The sequence below is a fragment of the Schistocerca gregaria genome, chromosome 3 (genome assembly GCF_023897955.1).
Source record: "Schistocerca gregaria isolate iqSchGreg1 chromosome 3, iqSchGreg1.2, whole genome shotgun sequence".
NCBI classification, from domain to species: Eukaryota; Metazoa; Arthropoda; class Insecta; order Orthoptera; family Acrididae; genus Schistocerca; species Schistocerca gregaria.
Window position 1 is genome coordinate 418,878,641 of NC_064922.1, and position 27,741 is coordinate 418,906,381.

At 38.2% G+C, this 27,741-nt stretch overlaps 1 protein-coding gene across 4 annotated transcripts in view; it reads right to left on the minus strand.

Moving 5' to 3' along the window:
* The window catches only part of LOC126356220 (SNF-related serine/threonine-protein kinase-like), a 326,256-nt gene that overhangs the window by 38,111 nt on the left and 260,404 nt on the right, over positions 1–27,741 (minus strand). For 2 of the 4 annotated variants that reach the window (XM_050007035.1, XM_050007036.1), the window contains one exon: positions 20,541–22,371. In XM_050007035.1, coding sequence (XP_049862992.1) covers positions 20,541–22,371 — 1,831 coding nt within the window. Of the gene's footprint in view, positions 1–12,197; positions 22,372–27,741 lie in introns of those variants that run through there. The other 2 variants (XM_050007032.1, XM_050007034.1) reach the window with 1 other exon arrangement.

The following is a 27,741-nucleotide window of genomic DNA, read 5'->3' on the forward strand; positions in this document are numbered from 1 at the left end:
AATTAAAAATGCAGACAGCATGTTTCCATGCGCAAACTGCATCACAGCACGCCTCAGTCCAGCAAGGGTCTGGGACACAGCACAGTAAAGACAAAGTGAGAGGAATGGAACATTCTGTGGTGGTAAGGATAACACTTGTAAGGTATTCTACCTGGTTATCACAACTGAGGAAATGTTGTTCAGCGAAGATCGTCATGTAGGAGTAAAGCCTCCAGTCAGTTGGGTTTACACATAGTTGGCGTATAAGTCAGCAAACAGACAGTACATGGGGAATGGTTGCTCAAGTACATGTCAGAGAAAAAGGACCACTTGAGACTGTGGGCAAGCTGGGCAGTATAGAACAAGACATCCAAATGAGACTAGGTGGGCGTGGAGACTGGAAGGAATGTGGATGCTCCAGTATTAAGGTGAATGAGGTTGAGTTGACTGAGAAGGTCAGCCAAGAGGACACCTCTCAGACAGGTTCTGGAATAGCCCCAGAGGGGATGGTGTGCATTTAAGTCAACAAGCAGCAAAAAAGAGGTGAGGCAGTTGATCAGTAAGTGGGAGAAAGTGTTCCCTGGTGACACCAGATGATGAGTGGACATAGATGTCATAGCTTGCAGCCGGGTGTTCAGTGAGATGGTTTGACTATGAACATCATGCCGGATGAGCAACATGAGTCCTCCGTGATATGAAATGAAGTCCTCAGGGGCAAAATCAAAGCAGACTGGAAAGAAATGCAAGAGGTCAAAATGATCATGAGGACCCAATTTTGTCTCCTGGAGGCAGAAAACAAATGGAAGCTGTGATTACAAGAGCAGCTGTAATTACTCCTTGTTGGATCTAATGCTGCAAACATTTCATTGGAGGAGTATCATGACAGAGAAAGGGAAGGAGGGAAAAAATGGCAAGAATTGCCACCTTGCTGGCTGCCAAGTGCCATCCTTCACAGACTCATCGCTAAGAGCGCAGAGGCTTGTGTTGCAGAGGGTCTCCGATTTGGAGAAGGAGAAGGCAGTTAGTCTTTGTTTGATTTCTTGGAGCCTTTGTGGTTGGCAGATGAAGACTCAAAATGTTCGTTGACCGGAGGGACTTAAAAAGTCTTAGTGGGAATATTCCTCCTGTCCTTTCTGGCCTGCCAATTGTGTAGCAGGTGATTTTGCTACTAGAAGCAAAGATATGGTGGCTTGTTAGACAGTTGGAGGAGAAGATGAGGATGCTACTGCGACAATGGGCATTTTCACAATTGTGGTGCTGAATTTGAGATCGCAAGTCTGCATGGCTGTGTCCTCCATGGAGTGAGGTGTAGCAAGTACAGTACTGTAAGTGCCAGATGGTAAATCACAGGGCTTTTGACTAGCCACCAACTTGAAAACGACAGAGTAAGGCATTTTTTCCTTCACCTGGATTTTCTGAACAGCCTGCTCATCAAGATATGTGGAACAGTCTCAGGATGAGGCTCCATGTTCGACATTGTAATTTATACAGTACGCAGAAGGAGGCAGGAAATCACCCTCGTGGTCATCTCTATCAGAAGCAACACATTTAGTGGTGTTTTTTTTTGACAAGACATTCGAGTGTGGTTGTAACACTGACACTAGTAGCAGTGTCTTGGGTTTGGAATGAATGGTCAGATCGTGATTTCATAGCCTGCTTGGATCTTTGATGGATCAACTAGTCTATCAAATGAGAGAAAAAAAAATAGTGCATGTATGCACTAAGGTTGCATCAACCTTTTTCATTACCCGATGGACTGCAGTGAAGCCCCGATCAGAGAGGTAAGTTTGGATTTCTCCCTCAGTCAGACCATCAAGCAGCCTAATGTAAAAACACCTTGCAAAGAATTCAGCATCAAATGGGCCTCAACACAAACAGGATAGCCATGGAGGAGAGAAGCTGCAAGCAGTTGTTTGGATTGAGAATAATGATTTGTCTCCAAAAGCAAGGTGCCATTACATAAATGAGAGCAGCACTTTACAGGGCTGGAAATTGTTCTCAACAATTTCTGAATTGTAAATGGATTAACCATAGCAAAGGACTGACCTTCAGCAATACATGATACCATGAGGAACCAAGGTGCAGCTGAGAGAATCTTGGAATCTTTAGCCTCATTCCGTTTATGTTCAGTAGAGGCAGACTGAGATGGTGATTGGCTCATCGCGAGAAAATCCCCTATGAGTGCCAACATCTCCGATGGCATGCTCCTTCCAACTGCGGGCCCCCCCAAAGGGGAGCTCACCCGCCTTAAGTGATTGTTCACATCTCAGGTCACACCTCTCGAATTCCTGACAGAGGGACCAATTGGCAAGATAACAGCTCAGGTGGTCATCCCTCCATGTGCAATGGCCTGTACCAGGGGTACGTATGAATGCTGTCCATTATATACCCGTGCTGTTATGCCGTGGTCGGTTGATGAATTCTGTGTCAATTCCCAGCCCGGATAATTATAATGCACATGACATTTCCGGCCGTGAAAGTCTACATTTTAGTAACATGTGAACCCTACCTGTCAATCCGGGGATGGAAATTACACATTACCCAGTCACCTGTTAACATGTCAGATGCATCGGCCAGCCTTCAGGAACACAAAGGGAGGAAGAAGAGACGTCAAAGGGGAGGAAGGACAGGTGGTGGAGAACAAAGAAGGAAAGAAAAAACAGTAGAGGGACTGTTGTTGTGTTATGCTACTAAAACCTTAGAATGTATTGGCAAACATACCTCAGCAGGGCAATATAGGCACGTTTACATAATTAAATTATCAGCAGCATAACTGAATACAATAAAACTCGTATGAGAAAGTTTTTTTTAGAGTACAAAAACAACAGAGTTCACAAGAGTCCATGTCATAACCTGAGAACACCAATATGTAAAAGAAGCTAAAAGCGACTGTACATTAAGCCCTATAGACAGCTAGGAAAGAGAGCTAAAAAAAATGACTTCTCCTTGAAGAAGTACTATAAGTGCCAGAAGGTAAAATGCAGGGCTGTCAACCAACCAGCAGATTGTGAGTGACTGAGTATGATACCTTTTTCTTCACTCAGATCTCCTGAACGGACCACTGGTCTAGATGCATGGGACATTCATGGGAGGAGGTGGCATGGTTGCCATCACAATTGATACAGCGGGCAGATGGAGGCAGGCAACTGCCCTCATGAACATCTCTATCACAAGTACCACATCTGGCCATGTTTTGGCAGAACGCACAAGTGTGTTTATAATGTGGACACTGGTAGTAATGCATCGAGTTTGGAATGTATAGTTGGACTGTAATGACTTTATAGCCTGCCTTAATGTTCAATGGAAGCACTTTCTCTATCTAATGTGAGAAAAAAAGAGTGTGTGTAGGCACTAAGTTTGCATCCACCTTTTTCATTACCTGATGGACCTTAGTGAAGCCCTGATCAGAGAGATAATGTTGGATTTCCCCCCTGGTCAGACCATCAAGCAGCCAAGTGTAAGAAACGCCACATGAAGAATTTAGCAAACAATGGGCCTCGACACAAACAGGATATCTGTGGAGGAGCAAAGCTGTAAGCAGTTGTTGGGTTAGTGTCCAGGAGCAAAGTCCCATCACATAAGTGAGAGCAGGATTTCATAGGGCCTGTAATTGCATCAACACCTTTCTGAATAATAAGCAGATTCACTGTAGCAAAAGACTGACCTCCTTCAGTATGTGACACCATGAGGAACCAAGATGCAGCTGAGAGAATCACTGAATCCTTAGCCTCATTTTGTTTACATTTAGTAGATGTAGACTGAGAGGAATATGATTGGTTCACTGCGAAAAAATGCCCCACGGTTGCCAGCATCTCCAATGGTGCACTCCATCCAACTGGGAGCCCCCTCACAGGGGGCTCTCTTGCTTTAGGTGATTGTTCACACATCAGCACACACCTCCTGAACTCCAGACAGCAGAGTGGCCAATTGGCAATAGGGAAGGTAACAGCTCAGGCAATCACCCCTCCCTGGGTTTGGCCTGTACCAGATGGTATAATGAACCTCACCTGTTGACCTGGGGCAAAGAATTACACATTACCCAGTCACCTGTTACATGTCAAACGCATGGGCTGGTCTTCAGGAGTGCACAGGGAGGAAGAAAAATCAAGGGAGCTCTCATAGAAAGAAGGAAGGAAAAACCAAAGGAGGGACAGTTCCAATGCTGGGTTACCAAAACATCACAACACATTCCCAAAAATAACCAGGACATGTTCCGCAAGGGAATGGAAAAAGAACAGCAAGAGAAAACACGTGCAGCACTAGGGAAGAGGTGCTGCAAAGACTGGGGGCATGTGGTAGCCAAGCAGAGTTCACCAAAGTATGGTGATCCACCTGGTTGGAAGAGAAAGCATTAAAATACATTAACCACTCTTGTGTCCAGAATTTCAGTTCCTCCACATGAGTTGTGTTGGGTTGTTTGGACAAGGAGACCAGACGGCGTGGTCATTGGTCTCTTTCAAATATACAAGGATGGGGAAGGAAGTCAGCCATGTTCTTTTCAAAGGAACCATCCCGGCATTTACCTGAAGTGATTTAGGGAAATCACGGAAAACCTAAATCAGGATAGCTGGATGTGGTATTGAACCGTCATCCTCCCGAATGAGAGTCCAGTGTGCTAACCATTGCGCCACCTCACTTGGTGTTCCTCCACATGACTCCTAAACTTTGAGGTAGACTTCAGACTCCATAGCTTCAGCACATGTTCATATTAGACTTTACAGACAACGATAATCTAGGCAGTCAGATGGATTTTGAGTCATTTTTGTGGGTTTATGAATTATAACTTTGTGTCTGTTTCAGAGAAGAAACAATTCTTGTAGATTTGGAGAACCAAAGGCTCCCCCCCCCCCCCCCCCACACACACACACCTCTTTTACTTGCTACTTCTTCAACATTACCTTGAACAATGTTGAAAACACAAATAGCTTTTGTGATTTGTATACTTTCTTAACTTTGCTGTATAGTGCATGCCTGATGGTCTTTATCTCTAGTATTTTCTTGTTCTTGGGGTACACTGCATAATCTTAACTTCAGGCAGTATATTGGTATGCCACAGTTAGCACAGCATGGTGGTAGTGGACAAAATGTTGCTTCTTTGTGAATTGCTTTACCAATTTTCCGCACACCGCCTTTACCTTACTTACTACAGAAGAGTGCCCAAATCAGTAGCATGTGAAACATATCGAAGGAATAGATGTAAAATGATAGTTTTAAAATATGTGACACCTTCAATCTTGCAATGTGTCTCAACTTCAAAGTTTTCTCCATCTCTGATGTCATTGTCCTTTTGCTGTATTTAAGAGTGTTGTGGAGCTCAGTCACAACTGGGATCTTCTCATGCTATTTAGCAATCAAATGCAACATGGAGTAAATGTCTATTTGTGAACTCCAAAATCTCCCTCTCATTCTGGTAATTGAACTGGGTTCACTTACTGCTTTCCAGTCATATTTTGACTTGTGTGTGTTCAAGAGGATTGAACACATGGTTCTTCTTGTTGAGCTGGGTGTGAATATTACCTGACAACCCACCCAAATAATAGGGAGTGTCCTGAGAGAATTATTATGATCCAGGAAGCCCAAAAAGCAGTGAGGGAAATGAATCTTGACCCTGACAAAGCTCCCTTTACCTGGACAAGCATAAAATACAACAGAGGGGCTTGCAGATGCCACAGAGGTTTTTCACTAATGGCTTTTAAACTCAACAGGTATCTACCTTATACTGATGTTCTATTTTTTTAATAGAAGTTGTACTTTCCTTACAATCTGGGATGGTGACTAGAATCCATGAACAATTTGTGTTATGAAAAACTGCATGTTCAGCAATATTTTTGTCAAGAATGTACTTACAAAATGTCAAAGTTGAAATGCTTGTGTCAGCTATGCATTCTTTACACATCACTGAGAGTGGTAAAAAGAGGAGAAAACACTCATACTTTCAGTGAGAAAATCTGCAATAATGTTAATTTCAATGGGAAATACACATTGAAGCCATTTGTTCATTTGATTAGCTAGTAAATAACTAATAAGAGCCGCTGCAACAATACAGCACTGTACAGATATAAGGTTCTCTGTCATTTCCTAACATTTTGACTTTCATTTGTACATTCTTTATAATTGTTGATATGTTCCAAACTGCCTCCACCAGCTTGAGATTTTCCTGAAAAGTTCTATAACACCCTGAAATTCTACATCATAACACCTACAAATATACTCATGTAGCATAGTATTTGTATTAACACATAGTAACAGAAACATGTGATATCTTAATAATCATCAGACATGAATTTCTGTAAAATACAAGAAATATGTTTATTATCACAGTGTATAGAATGGTTTTGTTGTTTTAATGTACATTAAAAACTTTCTCACACCACTGAAAACAAGTGAAAAAGTAGCCCCCCAAAACTCTGCACAGCCACAAACATACATAACAGCATGACTGTCCATCACGTGTTTGAAGCCCATAAACCAGATGCGGTGTTCATACAATTCATACTGTCACTGCCTCTGTCCTCATCCAATACAAAAACCATACTCTAAACATAACCAAGTGCAATACAAAAAGAACTCCACATTATGATTCTTCTCACTGTGTTCAGACTAGTCTCCAAAACAGTTTACAATGAGGCTGAAGCAAGAAAGTGTGACAAAAAATGTAAATCAGAGAAAAGAAAGTTAAAAGTTTTCAAAATTAATTTTTCTCGCCTCACAATAAGCAGCAATTGTATGCACTCAAATTATTTAGGCAGAGATGAATAAAGTTAAGAGAAAAGCACAACTAAGCAAAAGCTTAAATTTCTGCTTTACAATACAGGTTAGGCAAATTATATATATGACAAAACAAAAGTAAAAAATCAAATTACAGAGTATGGAGCAAAGTGGTGCTTGCTGGAGTATTAAATGCTAATGCTTCTGTGAAATGCTAACTTTTAAATCATTCCTGTTACCTCATGTTCAATGCTACACAGTAGTTACAAGCCATGCACGCATACTTTACAACTACTTAGTAATATATTTAACTCTAACCACCTCTATTTTACACCCTACATAATGTACCCCAGTCATAATAGAGCCTAACATGCAGTTATTATGCCTAACAGTCAAACTACTTCAATGTTACACACTAATTTGTGATGAGACAGATGCCTCCGAATGTTAAGTTCACAGGCTGACTGCCAGCAACACACAATAAAGATTCTGAATGATAACCTGTATATCAGACATTGTACAGGATGTAAGGAGATGGTTGTGTAAAATAGTCCTAATATTCTTTGTTTGCTTTAATTCCAAATAATGCAAGAAAACTGTTTTGTACTATGCAAAATCTTACTTTTTTCTTAGAGGACGAATTACAAGATGAGTCATGAAACACATTTCCTCCCACATATATCTCATAACGGCTATAATTATAGAATCAGAAAAATTAAAATTCATACGGATGTGTGACAGCAGTTGAACAACTGTTTTGAGGTACTGCCATGAACTGAACAAAAATTGGTGGAAAAACAGTGGTACACAAAGTACTGTTTGTTACATGATACAGCAGTTCACAGGGTAAAATGTGTATCCATTTTGACACTTTCTCATTTTCACCATTTCTTCTCACTTCTTGTTATTGACGCAATTGTGTTTCTGTTTTCAGTCACTCTTACATTTATCTCTAACTTTATAACTGCCATTTACACTAAATACAACATTTCAAATTTTCAGATTTCATCAGCTGCTGAAATTTCATGGTTGGTTTCATTCTCATCCTGTCTAAATGTGTCTCCTTTCAGTCAGAACCCCGAGTGACTTATTTATGTAAGTAAAGAATATTCTCCGTTTCTTTAAATACTTCTTCTGTGAAGGAAGGAATCCATAAAACTAAAAGTGAGTATGTGTGTGTGTGTGTGTGTGTGTGTGTGTGTGTGTGTGTGTGAGAGAGAGAGAGAGAGAGAGAGAGAGAGAGAGAATCTACTGTTATTTGATACCTACAAGATTTTAATCTTCATATGATTGGAGAATATTAATAAAATATTAAATAATAGACAGAACTGGAATGTTCACTTACAAAGAATGGAAAATACCAGACTTCTCAAGGCAGCATTGGATTATATGACAAGGGTAAGGAGAGATCAAGGATGACCCAAGACACACTACAGAGAACTGTGAAGCCAGAACAGAAAAGAGAATACAGTCCATAAAGTGCAGGAGAAAAAGATTAAACAAATATAGAAGGCCTCCACAAAAATTATGATGTTCATGATAAAAGCATACTGATAGCATACCAAGAGTGGTTACTAAAATGTGCCTGAAAGGAAATTCTAAATATGTTCTCTACCTTCTTAACAGTAGCATTAAGGAAAACATGTAACCATCACTCTAAAATGAATGTGATCAAGCAAGTATATAAGGAATAATGCTCAAATTAAAGAACAATATTATTAATCTCCACCTGTAGTAAGATAGTTCAAACTATTATCTGTTTCAGGTTAGTTCCTATTTCACAAGACACAAATTACCAGTACTTGTAGAAGCATAGTAAGGTTTTAGGAAGGATTTGAACACGGCCAATGCAGCTACATAGTTCTCTCATGAAGTATTCTGGTTGCTAGATCAGAGTATGTAGGCTGTGGGTATAGCTTTGGACCTGCCAAACACATTCGACTTAGTGGACTATAGATACGTCCTCAAAAGCTGAGGATGTACAAAGTTAGGGATTCAAATACGAACCATCTACTCACAAACTTGATGTCTCATGAACAAAGTACAAAAATTATGAACAAATAGATGATCTGATTATAAATTTTCACTTCACCAAGAAATTATTAATACAGGACATACCTCAAGGTTCAACAATATATATGAGGGTCATCCATGATTTCAGTTCTGAGCATAGGCGGCAGTTACTCTGACTCAAGGAGAAGACATGTAAGCCATTTTCAGATCGCTGCTGCTGACATGTGCTTTGTAGTGCTTTTTTATAATTTCAGCCGTAATTGAAAATGCCGCTGCGTGTGAAGTCAGATAAGTGATTCGTTTTCTAAATGCAAAGAAAGTTAAACCAAAGGAAATTCATTTGTAAATCTGCGAGGTTTATGGACAAAATGCTATGAGTGATTCAATGGTTAGAAGATGGGTCAGATGCAATGTAGGACGTGATCAATTGCGCGATGAAGAACGAAGTGGGCACTCATCTGTGATTACTGATGAACTGGTTAACACAATTGAAGAGAAGATTAAGCACATACGTAAGTTTACACTTAGTGCCCTTGCTATGGAAGGTCCGCAAATCTCACAATCACTAATTCATGAAATTGTACCTGAAAACCTGAAGTTTCAAAAACTTTGCTCACGTTGGGTACCCAAAATTCTTACTGAACAACACAAAAACAATGGATGAGCAGTGCACTTCAGTTTTTGACACGCTACAATGAAGAAGGCAATGGTTTTCTGTCTTGGATAGTCATGGGGGATAAAACTTGGGTATCATACGACACCCCTGAAACAAAATGGCAATCAATGGAATGGAGGCACACTTCATCCCCAACACAGGTTAAACTTAAGTAAATCTTGACACCTCGAAAAGTCGTGTGCACCACTTTTTGGGACAAAAAATGCATTTTGCTGATTGATTTCTTAACATGAAGCCAAACAATCAATGTACATGGTTACTGAGAGACCATTAAGAAATTGCGCCTCGCAATACAGAACAAGTGCCGAGGATTACTGTTAAAAGGTGTTATTTTTTTTACACGATAATGCCCGACCTCAAACGGCGAATGTGACCAAACAACTCTTACGGAAATTTCAATGGGACACGTTTGATCATCCTCCGTACTGCCTGGACCTCGCTCCTAGCGACTTCCATCTCTTCTTACACCTAAAATCTGTCCTTGGTGGTCAACACTTCAGTGATGATGAGCTGAAAGAACATGTTACCACATGGTTGAATACACAGGCAGCAACCTTCTATAAAGAAGGCATACAAAAACTTTTACCACGCTATGACAAGTGACTGCAAAATTTCGGAAGCTATGCAGAATAGTAGTTTAACAGTTGTAGATTTTTGTACGATAATTTTTTTTTTTTTGTATCTGTACATGTTTGTTTTATATAACCAAATAGAACTTACTTTGTGGACATACCTCATATACATAAAAAAAAACTCACACCCCATTAACTCCTACATAATAAGTAACGAAAGATAGTGGAAGACGTGTGTAATGGCATGATTGAAATAAAAAAAATATCTTAGTGATCAGCGAGTTTCAGTATGCCTCAGTTGTTCGCATTTAAAATAGGTATTTCTCATCACATAAATGTAAACACATTTTTGTTGTGCCTGTCTGTGACTCAGCACATCCACTACATACAGAGAGTAGCAACTATCCTTTCACAACATTGTTAAATTCAATCACAGCTTATCAATTCTTGAATAAAGTGGAACGCAAAAGAATGTGCACAGAGATGCAACCACATACTTCATGCCCAGAAGCTGATCACGGAAGCCAATGGTATAAAATTACATTGTTTTCTGATATATTAACATAAAAGAATGTGCATGGAGATGCAACCATATGCTTCATGCTTGGAAGCTGACCTGAGAAGCCAATTGTATAACTATATATTGTTTCCTGATACATTAACAAAAACTAAAGCCATATTAGCAAAACTTGCATTACTCATGGACTTCCCAGGTACATTTTCTAGCTTCTTGTGATGAAGTCACAAACTATAGTCCCTGTTGTCACCAAACTCAAGATTGGTATAATGCACTAGTTATTTACTAAGCATAGTCCTACAGGGGGTGGTATTTTCTTACCTTGTTAGCTAACTTAGTCATCTAGCGACAAGAGGACCAAGACCTTAGCATAGAATCTGTTATACATAGAAGTATCTAAAGGTCAGATAATATCTCATGAATTTACCATGTAACAAATTTTGAATTTTAAGCTTTGAATGACTGGCTTGATAAATACAAACAAAACTTAGAAAAAATTCACAGAACTGGCAAAAGCTTATGAACAAAATAAGCTTGTTCCATCTCTGAGTGGCATCTACTATTGAATGTGCATTAATGGTCCATGTCTCCATAAAATGTAAACCTGTATACTTTCTTGACAGTGAGTCATCTATAATTTTTTCAAACAATTTACTGTAATATACTTGGCTGCATCTCTTGATATCAATGAAGTATACACACACAATACAGCATCAAGGACTAATAACAACACCTTTCTAACAACAAACAGTTTATTTGTACATTATCTGAATGCAAGGTTTCAAGATTAAACAAACAGATGTATGTCTCTCACTTTTTAGAAATACAACATAGTAATGGAAAAAAGCTTTCATAACAATGATATTAAAAGACAACAATATTTGACATCACATAAATATATACATATTTTGCATATATAATAAGAATATCTTAAATATCTGACTACAAAATGTACAGTTACATGAAATCTGAGATTTAACATACTTTGAATGAGGCATTTCATATAATACAGTCAATGTGCTGACATAAAGCAGCAAACATTTTTATAAGAGAAAAATAGGGGAGCGTTTGACTAGATATTTAAAAACTGTTAAATAAAACATGCAGTAATTATTTTTACAGCACACACACAGTAAATACTACACAGTTTACACTACACATAAGTGTGGGGCAGAACTAATGCTTCAGAGACATTAACTACAAAAAATTGAAGACTGACAGACATATTCACTCCTGAAAAATTTTCTGTCTCCATCTAATGGACAAGTCTGGCTCCCATTTGCATAAAGGCAAATTAAAAGCAACAGAATATCAAGACAAGAAGCCCAAATTTATTTTATTCTCAAAACTGAAAGAATGTAAGACTGCAGATTCCATGTGTAGCATATGATACCTTATTAGTTATATATACACAGATACACACAGAAAGAATTTTACAGAGTAATAAAATGGAAGACAGGACATTCAATGTGATTTATTTTTATTCATCTCAATTGCTGTGTAATAGCATTAGAAAATTACTTATTTACACAGTAATAAAGGTACTGGGAAACAAAAATATTTCTTAAAAGAAAAGTTGTTCACACTTTCAACACATTAAAAGTGCTATTTGTGGATTCTACAATCTAAAAGTCTGTCAACTTTACACACAAAATTATATAAATAAAGGAGTTCAGCTCTCACTGCTTTATCACACTATTTTAACTAACTTGACACTAACAATGCACAGCAATTTGTACAGCTTGAACAAGGTAACTGCCTGTAGTTGCTCTTGGAGGAAGCAAATAACTCCAATGACATATGTACAAGGCAGTCATAAATTTGCTTATAATTGGTTCTTTGTAACTATACTAATATTTTGAGAAAGCGCATTTGACATTGTGTATCATATGTGAGAGGAGGACACTTGAGCAAAAATGAAACTCTCTGTGAAAACAGCTGCGTACACATATATCACAAATAAGTTTTCACAAAAACCTGAAGATTTGTATGCAATACTGTGGAAAATTGCATTACCTACAGAATTTTGTTGATTTTCTAGTTGTGAAATATCCATCTCAACACAAAATAGTGCAAACAAATGTCTTGCAATGGTTTAAAGAATAATTTATAATAGCAATATGAGCAATTAATATTTGGCTGTACACTATCAAATGCACTAATAATGTGTATGTTAACTACATTAGTTTTATGTCAACCATAAAAAATGTAATGCTTCATGGAAATATTAAGAAATAAGAAACGTAAATAAAAGTAAGGGGGAATAAAAGGCATTTGAAAATAAGTTGCTTCATGAAATGTTTTGATTACACCATCTCAGATTCTGTATACAGTCCCATCCCTAAGCAGATTTGCATACTGAAAATGTTATACAAGTAAAAAATATTTATATGTTTAGGAATGTAAGTGTACTTTAAAAAAGAGGACTGAAGAAAATCTCCCAATTCATAGTAAAATTCTGGCAAGCACTGCATTTTTAGGGCAGATTTAACAAGTTGTTCATTACACAGCAATTATTGTGAAAGCACAATTTACACTGTGGTGTTTAATTTCCATGTATGTTTAGCGACGCACAATGAAAGAACACAAAAAGAAGTGGTTCAAAATATGCTCAAACTCACTTTTTTTAATTGTCTAGCAAAAAAAAGTAAATTTCAGGTTGGTATGACATGAAATAATCTAAAGATTAACGTAAAGCAGTGTATCATTGAGTAAAAACGTTAGTGAAAGTTTATAATAAAATGTGTTTCTGGTTTAAGCAATTATTTCAAAAGCAAGATTACTTTCTAAATATTTTTAGGGGAACAAAACATTGCAGTCTTCTGTTAATGAATGTATGTAACACAATGGCATTTCGATTAAAATCCTGGCCCAGCACATTATTTCAGTTTTTCACATGTAACATGTCAGCTCACAATACTTTTACTGTTTCTGAAAAAATTTGGTCAGACTGTGTGACACACACACACACACACACACACACACACACACACACACACACACACACAGGGGCACATGTGTGTGTACATGCATTATACAATGCAGTTCGCCGTGAGTAGTCTTCATCGTGAGTAGTCTTAGACTTCCAGCCTCTAGCCTGTCAACTCTGTCTAAGATTACTTCTGATTTATGCTGAAAACCATCATAGCACTTTTTATTGCAGCTGTCCCTTTTTATACACATTCCAGATAAGCCAAACACTTACTTATGGTAAAGGGGCATAAATAATACCCACAAATACTCACTACCGTCACTTGAATTCTTTGGAATCTAACTGTTAATGCAACACCAAGAAATGTGTATTGTACATAAAGTTGCTGAAGAAAAGCTATTAAAATACAAAACATCAAAGAATAAAGAAACTAGTCCTGCCACCAAATTAAAGTTTAAAAAGTTCATCTGCTGTGGTGATTCATGCACGTACGCCAGCATGTTATCACCAATGCCCCAGCCTTTCCATCACACCCTTACATTACCACTTACAATTCTTTGTTTTCAGCAATCCTCACCTTTATCATCCAGCTCAATGTTATCTGACCGCGTCAATATCAGCAATTTAACATTTCATCTTTAGATAGTCATGACACACTAAAATTGTATTACTGTTACATCTAAATCCCTGTTTTGTTATTTCATTTACTACTCACTAAACTTTTGTTTTACATGACAAAAAAACTAATTTTTGTATTCTAATGAACTCACCGTGACAGTTTATTCTGCACTTCTTTTCCTTTCTACATCTTAACTGTTTCTCTGGCTTCATTTATATAACTTGGTCACTCCCTGTCCCTCCCATATTTATGAATCTTCTCATAACTTATTTATTCTCTGTGCTCCAGACAAAACCAATATTTGGACCTGAAAGCTCTTAGCTCACAGTATGCCCAGAAGCATTTCTATCAAATACTTAAATTTTCCACTTTACTTGTTACATACCTCTATTCCTTATTACATTGATGTACAATGGAGTTTATTTATTTTCACATAATTTTTATGGAAAAGCAATATGATTCACCTCAAAACCAAGCATTATACAAAAGTGAAATAACTCCTAGTTAACAAATAACTGAAGTAGCAATCTTTTTATGATTATAATTTGTAGACACATATCTGAAAGCTAATGAAAGGCAACTCTGTACACATCACATACAAATTACTGTAAGCATTGTAATAATTTTGCAAAACTACTGTCTGGGTCATAAATCTGCTAGCAAAATACTCCTACACACATTTACACACTGCCTGTTTTGTGTATAGGACAGAAGGACACAACTGATCTGATTTGACTTCAAAATTTAATCATCTCCTAAAGGGAATTTACTATACCATTAGAGAATTGGAGGGAAGAGAGAGCAGTAAGGCCAACACAGCAAACATTTTACTAGCCAACATAGACTTGAAGACATCACAACTTTTACACCAGATATTTGAAGAGTAAGCTGCAGCATTCACATTGTAGCATGCTGATAACCGTCTTTATTATGAACTCATTAGTGAAATCATTATGAGTAATATATCTATTATGTAGCAAAAATGGCACCCCAGCCCTGCATTTTTCACTGTCAATTACAACTGCAACTATCAAATATTATAAGATTATTTGGCATATAAATGAGTCAATAAGGTCAGTTGCCTTCCAAGTCTAAAATTATAAACCGAAAAATAACACATTTTTGATTAAAAATGAGAGACTAATAAAAGAAGGATTGAATTTCTGGACATGACAAAAAGTACTCTTAGGCCCATTCTGTGACTTACTATTTTAGAGCTCCACATCTGTATAAAAAATTACACAAGTCATGTGTAAGCACAATGGTACGAAATAATCTTTTGGAAAGTATACACGTTTCCTACAATAAAGACAATGAAGCTCACTATGAGTACATGTCTTTATTTCCACTCAATATCTGTGCTTGTCAGATCATCAGTAAGTCATGAATATTTATGAATTATGCTAAAAAACCAAAACTGAAGTTCATAACACTGAACTAAAAATAATATACAATCAAGCAAGAAACCTATATGAAGAGAATGGGTGTTTGCGCCAATAAATCTCTGTTAATAAGAGATCCAAATCCCTTCCATTAACAGTCATTACAGCAAGAACTGATATGCTCCTAGCAAAAATTTTTGAGTATCAATCTAAAAACTACATAAAAAGCTGTGTACACATTACAATATGCTCTACTAAATAATACACACATCACATTATTTGTCCACAATGAGTTTGTGGACGAGACAAAGTAATAATTTGTGCATTAAAGTATCCTGAATGTGAAATGGTGTTCTAACTTATCTGAAGGGATGCTGCACCAATAACAGTGCAAGAAGTTGAGTCTTTAACCAAAAAGGCTTAATACTTTTCAGGCTGACTGCATTTTTATGTGTTTTTAACATTAATTTACAGTTTACAAGAGGGGAGATAATGGGCTTTACAAAATTTGTGTGGCAAAAGTAGTGAAGTTGGTAACAGAAATCCAGTGTAAATTGTAATTTTTCCAGATCATAAAAAATGGCCATGTTTTTTGAAGCTACACACCTCATAACAATCCAAAACCTATACTATACTTTCTAATTTACAGAAAGTGTCAATGCAATCATATTTTTTAACACGGGTTATGATGAATAAATATGAAGCTTGCCACTGATAAATAAAGTCAATCAGCATCTGACAATTTTGTAACAAGCTGACAGCATTTTTTCTTTTTTTTTTTTTTTTTGTCATCCATCTTTCTTCAAGGAAAATGAACACTTAAAAGAATACTCCAAATAATTTTAGATAAAAATACATCATGGAGCACATATGAGAATTTTGAAATGTTAATTGTGCCAATCAGATAACATTTGACAGACCAACTATTGGGGAAGAACGTGGATGAATAATAAATGACTGCATGCAGAAGAGCAATCTGCATAATAAAGATTTGTAATTTATATAAAACTCTCAGATATTTCCAAATAGTTCATAATACACATCCATGTCTATTCTGTTTAATATTTAAACATTTTTATTAAAAAAGTAAACAGACCTTAATGTATACATAGAACAATGTTTAACTTAAGTAGCTTAAGACTGACTAAAGCTGCCAATGACTGAGAAAAGTTGAAGACCAGAAACAATATTATCCAGAAACCAGTTGGAACTACTTAGGGGGAGGAGGGGGGAAAGGGGGGTTGGGAGATTAAGCTGACACATTCCACTCTCTCCGTGCAGCAGCCTGGTCTCTTCTATATTCTGTGGCTGTAGCGCACCAGTATGGTACAAGAGTATTTATGTCAGTAAGGTGAATGTTCATTTGAATCATACCATGGAAACCATATCAGGCACCTTGACATCAGCTTCTCTATCTTGGCTGTCTGCTCTCAGTAACATTGCTCTGCCGCATCTGAGATGATGACAAGCAGTGAGTGTGAAAGGATAAAAATTAATAACTGAGATTTTTCCCAAAAGCTACCTGTCCAGGGCATTTTGTGTGGTCCGTCCAGCAGCTGTCTCAAGTCAAGGAAACCATTCTGGACATCTCGTGAGATCTAATTGCTCAAGACTGAAGATATGTAGAAGGAGACATGGACCAGCATATGTTGTCATGACCTTGAAGACCCCACAATTATATAGGCTTGCAACTGTTTAAGAGAAACTAAAGCAACAGGACATAATCCAGTGTGAACATGGAAGAACCACGTCCTTCATGTACAACTGGATATTCTCAAACTGCCCACTGTGTGACTCTGAAGCTTCAGGGCAAACTACTGACCACAGTGTAGAGGAATGTTCAAAGACTTGTTTCCATGAAGACTGGAAGAATATAGTCACTGCCTCTCCAATAACATTGGAATGGATACTCTCTCGACATCACTCTGTAAGGCCAATTGAGACCAAAACTCTTCCATATTTCTTTTGCACTTTATTGTGAAAATATTGTTGTGAATTGTATATGTAAATTGATATGGTAAATAATAATAATAATAATAATAATAATAATAATAATAATAATAATAATAACAAAAAAGTGAATGAGATTCCTCTTATCTGGTTTATTTGCGTGAAATATGATAACTGGAATTTACGGTGTAAGCTAGGCATAATAATGTCATTTATCAGACTGACACATCACTGAACAGCAAGCAACAAAATGTATAAAGTGGAAAACTATCTAGGCCCAAAAGCTTTGGTGTGTGGTTGACGGCACATAGAAAGAAGCAATACATAAAATTCACAAAAAACCTGAGAAAATGTTGCATGCTTTCATGAAAATATTGGAACAATGAGATTTCCGCTCTGCAGCGGAGTGTGCGCTGCTATGAAACTTCCTGGCAAATTAAAACTCTGTGCCAGACAGACTCAAACTCGAGACCTTTGCCTTTTGCGGCCAAGTGCTCTACCAATTGAGCTACCCAAGCATGACTCACGCCCCACTGAAGGTAGGAGACGAGGTACTGGCAGAAGTAAAGCTATGAGAATGGGATGTAAGTTGTGCTTGGGTAGCTCGGTAGACCACTTGCCCGCAAAAGGCAAAATTCCTGGGTTCAGGTCTCGATCCGGCACACAGTTTTAATCTGCCAGGAAGTTTCATATTGGAACAATGGCCATCACCTGTAAGTCGAATTAGAATGGTCACTATTCCTGAAGCATTGAAGCATAAAATTTTGGCACATATAATTTCCACAGCTGATACAACACACTTTCAATTTATTTTGAGATTTTTTTGGAAGTTTATTTTCCAAACTCATTTTGTTGCTATGATGGAATGTTCCCTGGATTATTTTTTGTAAAATGGGTCTCTAAAGTCATCATGGATTATAAGTCATTAATTACTAATAAAGTGTACCACAAGATACCTTTCACGATCAGATCTAATCTAAATGAGGCTTAACTTCTGATATATTCCCTATAAAGTAAAAATGGAAAAATGAAAAAAAAAAAAAATCAGAGAAGGAAAGGTATTAAGTCAACATATATGACAATCAGAATTTGAATTTCACTTGTACTGAAAGAATGTCTTGCAGCTACTGTTTCTACGTTTATCAAGTTACTAATAATTTCATCTGTAACTAAATGCTAATTTCAAGCTTCGCAATGTCAGAGTTCCACATTGCATTGTGCAATTAAAATGTAAGCAATTTTCATTTCTAAGATGTTGATAAATTATTGTGCCACTGCTGGCATTACTTGTGCGTATTGTGTATTCATTAAAGGAGAACTTTCTTATTACACTGTTGGACAGCAAATATTGAATTATGTACAGCACAGTTTAGCTCGGTACGACATACAGCATGCAATATTTGGACATGCACATGCTAAATGTTAACACAGAGAATTAAACTGTAAGCAACATGAAAAGAGAAGAAAAGCAGCAACTAGGAAAAAAGTCAATGCAACAAAAAATTTGCATCTATAAGCCGCAAAAGAACTGGAGAATAAAAATGATACCATATAACATTTAGCAACCTATTAATAAAATCACACATTAAAAGTGTGCATTTAATATGAGCATGCTAATGGAAAATCCTTGACAGTATGTAAATAATTTACAGAGTAGAGGTAACAATTCATTGAATAAATGAGGCTTTCAGTTGTCACTACGCACAAAAAGAAGAGTGAGACTTCTGCGAACTTTTGGTATGTGCGTGCAATAGCACTGAAGAATGAGTCATCCAAAAGCTGTAAAAGTATTCACTGTTGTTTAGGTGCCTACTGAGACTCATCTGATATGAATTAAGATTTGAAATGTCTGATATGAATTAAGATATGAAATGATGTGTTATTTGCATGCAAACATAATAAATGATTAAATAAAACTTCTGAGTTGCCCAACTATTAACAGAAAAATCTTTTGGCAGAAAACTACTGTTATGTTATGAAAATAAGACGCATTATGTATCTTATTTATGCAGTTTACACGTAAGTGAGTATCAAAAAAAATTGTCCAATTGTGACACTCTGGTAATGAACTCATTTCAGCTATTAAATTTTAATTATTTTTCCTATAGTTATTGATATTCTTGTTTTGTCTTTTATGGATGTTTTTACATTAGCAATGGGTTTGGGAGAAGGGGGGGACGAAGTAGGTAAACAGTCTTTATGTAAAAATTAATTCCTATGGTGAAAACAAAATCTCAGCAAGCATGGACTGCAGAATAAATGAACAAACTCAAGTACAAAAATTATGAGAAAGGTATATCATTATTTTATGATGATCTTAGAGTAAATGATAATGAGCAGTTCACACTAAAGAATAGTAGAGAAAATGATGATCACAGTATATGCTTCACACTGAATGGGATATAGCAATACTGCAGTAATATGAGAGTAAAAGAAGTTTTCAGTTTAAAATAAAATAAAAAATAAAACGAAGAAAGGAAAAAAGATTCTGAGTATATAACATGGGACATAAAATAAAATTAAAATTACTACATTAGACAGCATGCTACACAGATTCATTACAAGGATGATCACGAAGTTTCTGATCTCTGAAGTCATACTCAGAAGTAAAACTGACTGGCATAACTTAAAAAAGTTATTGTACATATATACATTATACTTTAATATTTGTGATTTGATGGACTGTAACAAAATCCAAAATACAAACGTATAGCAAATTATGTATTAAAGTGAAAGGAAATAAGATTACGTAACAGATGATTAACTACACAGATTTGTTGGACCTAAATGTTAAGACCACTTACATGAAACACAATACTTACAAAGGACTATTACTGAAAAATGACTGACTAGATCAGTCAGTCACAACCGACACAGAATACATAATTCTATAACCGCACTCATCAGTCATGTATGACAGACTTTAACTACATAAACATTAATCTGGACAGTGCTAGCACAGGGAATGACTGTTGCCTGAGCTTATCATGACAAGCAAAGCCGTTCTCATCTATGGACTTTAACAAAGACTGCAGCATTGTGATGTATTACCTAAGTGGACTTGACACATTCCTATACCTGGACAAGTTGCACCAAGTGGCACTAGACTTTCTGAGTGTGTTTCTGTATTTTTTAAATTTTGATTAATATCACCCACTCCCACAACAATAGCAGTCTTATTATTTTCATTACCTGCTGCTGTCCCACTGCATCTGCGGGTGCTTTCGCCAGTAGGTACTTTGCCTGCAGCAGTACACCACCTCTCCTCGCCACACACCAGAAGTGAAGCCGGTGCGGAGGATGTCACTCGGTCACGAACAATTGAGCCACACGACTGGGCTTTGTACAGTCTGCCTCGACCAAACAGTCCCGGGAGTGGAAGGCAGAGCTTTTTGTGAACCTGAAAGTAGCGACTCAATAGTCTTCCTTTCTTCCCGGTGTTAGTTTTCTGCTTCTCTCCTACTGCATTCTTTGAAGTTGCAGATTTGCAACAGTTCTCTTTGCCCTCCCCATGACATTTGGCTAAAGGGATACTGTCCAATTCCTTACACGAGGTGTCGAGAAAACCACCCATTATCCTATGCGACACAGAAAAATTATCAACTGACTGTTCATTAGTTTCTGTACTCTTCTCACTTTTGAAGTTCCCTGACCTCAGAGGACTTCTATCTGAAATCACAAGGGATGCTTGCTGCTGAGATGATTTTTTGGATGGAGTTGCACAGGATGGTGAGAGAGGCCAGCCCTGGAACAGACGAGCCCCAAAACCTCTCACTCTGCTGGGAGGCAGAGGAGCCACATACTCTGCCTGCTGATGTGGTGGCAGTGAAAGCGATAATTCTGCCTCCTGCACTTCTGTGATACGATTAAGAGACTGACTCTCTCTCAACCTAGTTTCTCCAGGCCGCCTACGACACTGTCTCCGGCCCCCTCCACTTCCTTTATTACCATTGCTAGTTATGGCAGAAGTCCTTTCAGAATCAGCATGCGATTCTGGGGCCGTACCACTATTGCACTCAGAAGCAGATTCGCGAGATCGGCTGCCACCTCCACCAGCACCTCCACTTCCACCGGGATCTTGGGAATCACTAGAGTCGTCGTGTGAATCTCTCCTCTGTTGCTGGAATGGCTTTGCGTCACCAGTAATCTTATGAGCACGTTTCTTGCGACTCTCACTATCATCATCACTGGCATCCGAAGAACTACATGATGCTGTCCGTGTCTTGTGGAACCTACTTCGGCGCTGCTCGTAGTTCTGACGACTGACGTAGCTGCGTGAGGTCTGACTAGAGCGTGTCGTATCTCCGATGACACTTTCACCTTCCTCAAATATTTCATTCAGTGGAGGTGAACCCAGAACAGTATGTAATGGACGAGTAGGTGATGGCATTGTCTTATATTTTGGAAGTAAAGGTTGCTCCATAGCTGGAGAGGATGTATGTATAGGTATGGATATCGTGGAAGATTCTGTTATAAAAGATGTAGTTGTGGATGGACAGGGGGTTTGGGACGAAATGGGGTCTCTTGAGGTTAATGAAGTTGGTTTTTTTAGTGGCACTTTCACTAATGGAACTGTCTGTTTCATTCCCGTTTGCCATTTTGTGCTACTTGTGGCATACGTAGGTGTTAGTTTTGTCGACAACTCTGCTGACGATTGCAGTCTTGAACTTTCAGTTGTTGTAGGAAGAACTTTCTTTGCCGGTGAAGCCCACACTGTAACAGGTCGCTGTGATGTATCATCACGAATGCCAACATGGAGTATTCCCCCTCCAGAATTTGAGGCACCGCTGGATGGAACTGACATCTTGTGTGTTGCAGTATTCCCTGCAGAGGAGCCATCTTTTCGACGCTCCGACTCTGCCAGACGCTCTTGTAGCGCCAAGTTTAATTTTCCCTCTGAGCGAGAACCACGCCTATTCAAGGAACCGTGAGGTGGAGCCAACTCTTCACGGCCAGAACACGATGTCATGTCGTCTTCGTCCTCCTCTTCCTGGACAATACTACACTTCCGGGATCGGTAATTCTACAACAAAAGACATTTGTGTAAATAATTTTTGTCCATTACATAAAATTTCTCAATTTAGAGAACAATGTATTTATAATTCCACAGAGCTCCATAGTATTTAACTAGTAAGAAAATTTACTCAAACATCTAACCCAAACATGTATAATATAAAACAATGAGAGATAAACACATATGTAACAAAAGTCTTAAATTAATTACTCCAATTGGACACCATTAGTAAAGAACACATGCCAAACATTTACGGAAGAATGATGTGATTTGCCTTCAATTATGTGAGGTGTGGGTTAATTAGCATTCCATAATAGAAACTAAGATATGAGCATGTAAAAATGGGGGGAGGGGGAGGGGAAGGGTGAGAGGGGGGGAGAGAGAGGGAGAGAGAGAGAGGGGGGGAGGGGGGAGGGGGGAGAGACTGGATTTGAACATCATGGTCATTATATGGTGCACAAGCTTGTAATGCAAAAGAGCAGGGTAAGATACCAGTCATGTTCTATTCAAAGGATCCATCCTGATATTCAGTTTTTGCAATTATGGGCAACAATGGAAAATATTATATGAGGTAGCTGGAGAGATTTTAATCACATTCAACATGATAATTTACACAGTGTCCTAGCTCTCTCAGTCAAGAGATTGTAATTTATATTGTGGAGCTGTAAATAGTACAAAAAAGCTAATCTTCTTTATTACTTATTTATCTATCCAAGTCCGGAGAAACACTAAAAAAAGATAATGACAGAAAGAAAATACTCTAAAACCAATACATGACATTAACATAGAAGTAATAATTCAAGCAGCAACTACACTAGTTGGCAATAAAAATGCAAAGCAAGCTCTCTTTTTGGCAACTGGAAGATAATAAAATGCAGAAAAACTTACGTAACATTATCAAAGACAGGATATGTTGGTAAAAGACAGACCAGAAACATGGGGGAGAATGCAACGGAAGTGCACAATGAGTTTCTATGAAGCATTTTTCGTAATACAAGGTCAGTTACAGCTCCAGCATTTTTTGTTGTAGTGACAGATGTTCCTTCTACTAGTAACAAAACTACCCACATTTTTTATGCTAATCTCTTCAAGATTAGGAATTATATACTTGTTTCATGCATTTCTTTGTACACATATCAACCACGATCATGCTAGTTCATTACCGTGTAAATTTAAACTACTCTGTATTTCATATCACAGTTTGTGAGAGAGCTGTCAAACTTTAGGTAGTTAATAACGAAGCCTAACATTATTAACGTCTTACTCAAAACTAATAATTATATATCAATCCCCTAAACAAATGAATCTGTGATTTCAGGTCAAAGTGCATTTTGTTTACACTTGAACTGTGATCCCCCTTGTGTCAAAAACATTTGTCTATGGCACAGTCAGTTCACAACAGCCAGATATGTGTGTGCAGAGGTAAAGGCCTGGGAAGACCAAAAGTGTCTACAGAGGGTGCTGACCAAGCAGGGTTGCCATAAGTACCCCCAAGTGAAATTCCCTGATATTTCCCTGCTTTCCAGACAAGTTTTAGCTTATTTCCCCGACAAATTTTGAGATCTCCAGGGTAAGTAAAGACATTAGTTGACAAAAAGATGTAAGGACTTCTGAAATTCTCCCCCAGAGAGCAAAATAATAACATCAACACCTTTTGTAATGAATGGTTTTTAGATGGAGAAAGCACGCCAAATGTTATAAGACCACTGCTGTTATCTTATTTCAATAAAACAAAACACATTTTGTGACAAAATTACACATTTCCTTGGAGTTGCAAGACCTTCACTGATTTCAGAAACAATATGAGAAAAAAGTAGGCCTCTTGAAAGAAGTGTAGAAGGCAGGGAAGAGTTGTGTAAATCAACACTATAGGTGACTGCCAATAAAATGTTCATTCTACTATGTTTGTTATTGTCTTATGTCTGTTATTTTACAGGTATTGTGTGATTTTTCTTTTGAGAAATATATGAGTACATAGCATACAAACCGCCAGCAACTGCCACAATTTTCTTCTTCTTACTGTGCATACTTTCTAATATATAAACTGCTTTCGAAGTGCCAAAATGAAGAACAATAAATAAAATGTCTATAAAACACTGCACTGTACAATGTACAGGGGTAATTTGAAAAGATCTCGGAATCACCATGGGAGGTCAGCACTAGTGAGACGAGTTGTTCACGTGATATTCATTGGACTGATGCCTGTAAACACATGCCAGGTCTGTGCTCTTGGAAGAGGGCTGTGGCGATGATGTGGCTCTGTTGTTCTTGCACAGTGATTTGCGAAGGTGAGAGGGGCAGGGGGGAGGGGGGGGGGGGGCGGGGGGAGGAAATCGAGATTCAAGCAGTAATTAAGTACTTCATAAAGAAAGGTATGAAAGCAAAGGACAACCACACCGATTTTCAGAATACACTGGGGAACTCTGCTCCTTCATATTCAACTGTTGCCAAGTGGACAAATGAATTTAAATTTAGTCAGGAGAGCTTAGTTGATCATCCACACAGTGGTCAGCCAAGATGTCTCACTACTTCCGAAATCACTGCAAAAAGTGCACAAAATGGTCAAAGAGAATCACCAATTGAAAGTGCGTGAAACTGTTCATGCTTGCCAGATGTCATCTGAAAGCGTGCATCACATTTTTAACTGAAGAATTAGAAATGAAAAAATTGTCTGCAAGCTGGATGCCTCGACTCTGGTCGCGCACACACGTGTGTGCTGTCGCCATGGCAAAATTACACACACTCAGGTATGAATTGTTGCCACATCCACCTTATTCACCTGATATGGCTCTATCAGACTTCCATCTCTTCCCAAAACTGAAATTTTTTCTCAGTGGATGAAGATTCACTTCAAATGAAGAACTGATAGCTGGAGTTGACAACTATTTTGCAAGCCTGGAGGAAACTCATTTTAGAGATGGGATAAAGGCACTGGAACATTGTTGGACCAAGTGCATTAATCTACATTGAAAAATAAAGAGTTTCAGTGATGCAAGTACTTTTTTTCTATTCCGTTCCAAGAACTTTTCAAACCACCCTAGTACTTGCAGTGAGACAGTCACAATTCCTGAAATCCATCGCCCGTGGCCTCTGGCCTGCCAAGGAGCACCTCTGTCCTGGGTCCATGGGTATACCACAAAAACGTTCCAGTTTATGCCACACTTAAATAGACCCAGCCTGTGGGCAGATCGGTGAGACCAGATCCGTTGGGCAGGGCCTGCCATTAGTGAGAAATGATCAGCTTCAGATCAGGAGGCGTGGTCTATTAGAGATACCCGCAGAAACGCCCTGCAGTTTTGGCCCATTGTGGAAATACACTCATGTGCCCAGCTATTCACAAGTCACATGTTGATGAAATGAGACCATGGGGATCAATCCATGCAACAGATAACTTGCGCAAAGGCTCTGAGAATCAGTACTAATGAGAATAGGTAGCAACTCACCATAAAGATGATCGCTGAGCTGCAGACAGGCACATAGAAAGGACAATCACACTTTCACAACTAAATTTTCAGATAAAGCCTTTATCAGAAAACGAGAATGCTCACACCCATTCACACAATCACTCAGACAAACCTCGTGCACACATGACCGCCGTCTCGGGCTACTGCATCATCAATCTCTTAGACTCATATCCAAACAAACCACTCCTCATGCCTCCCTCCCTCTTTCATCAGCTGCTAGGCTAGTAACAAAAAGTGGTGACAGCACTGACTACAAGCTGCGGGAATGGTAGGAAGGGAAAAAGCAGTAAGAATGAGGGAGTGGGGAAGTGACACACTTACTCAATTGCACCCAGCCATGCATGCATGACATCTCGGTAAACAAACCATTTCATCTACTCAGACAAAAACGAGATTTTTCCAGTGTTTTTTTTCCAAATTTCCCGGACTCGTTTGAAATTCTCTGGTATTCCCTGATTTCCAGAACTTGTGGCATGTCAGCACATCTGACCTTAGTAGCCCTAAGAAGTCAGTTAGAAAAGCAGGTCTTGAATTTCAGATGCTAAAGATGGTAGTGTAGAACATTTAAGAAAACATTTACACATGCATCCATATCGATTACTGCTAGTACATGCTGTATAGCACACACACACACACACACACACACACACACACACACAGTGCGTGTACTGGTGCAGCTGCTCACAGTGTGGCTTCAGTTCCAGATACTGCTGTTGTGTGTGTGAGTTGCATTATATGAAGAGTAGCAACTTTCCTTTCATTACATTGTTACATTCCATTCTGGATTTTCCATTCTTTAACTTTGTGAGTGAACTATCCATCTAAGTAAGGAGGTAAATTACCCATAAAACTCATATCTGGGCAGCAAGGGGGCTGAGGTGTCAGGCCGTGCTCGTGAACTTGTACCCCTGATTTAAATATTTTCTGTATTGTGTCTTGACATCAAAAGTATGGATCTCCTCACCCCCCCCCCCCCCCCCTCACCCCACTAAAGTTATTGTAACTGGTGGCATATCTGTATATGTTACAAGAACATCTCTTTCCTTAATATAAATATGAATCTGAAAACTTTGTACGGCAAAAAGATGGAGCCCTCTCCACTGCCATCTCTTTGTACAGGAGCAACTGAGCATGTAAGTCCCTTAATGTCGGAATAGTCATAATGCCCAATACAGCACAGTTCTTTCCCGCTGGCCTCCCTGTTCACCTGACCTCACACAACGAGAATTTTTTGTTTGGGGCTTTATAAAAGATTCGCAGCTACCGAATGATTGGCTACAGTGGAGATACAAAATTGCTTACATTACTCCAGACTTGTTAACCGAAATGTGAGAAAACGGGATTTTAGGATGGTTGTGTGACACATAACTAAAAGTGCGCATATTGCGTAAAACTAGGTTAGTTTACCTTCAATTTAATGTATGATCTGTTGCAAACAGTCTAAAATTACACTGTTATAATATACAATTGAAACTGGGACATTCTTTTATGGGCTCCATGTATTATTTGGTATAATATGTTTCCAAATGGTGGACTATTGCATTTCAATCTACAGAATTAAGAATAACAGTAGGACATTGTGCATATGAAGACAAGAAAAAAAAATCCTGGACTTTTCGCAGATTTTGTTAACCAGGATATCTGTTTTCAGGAGTAAATACACTGGCTTCAGGTGTAAATATACTTTATGTTGGTTGAAAATAAACTATACTCCTAGTGAAAGCACATTTTTCCATGTTAAATGACAATATACTTTCCTCTGGAGCTGTAAAATTTATCAATACTTTGAATGGTAAAAGTTTTATACACCAACTTTGAACTTCCTGGCACGGCACGTGGCCTCACCAGCCAATTACAGCAGATATTCGAAGCATAGGACATCTGATGTACTCAGCCAACAGCAACATCATTGTTA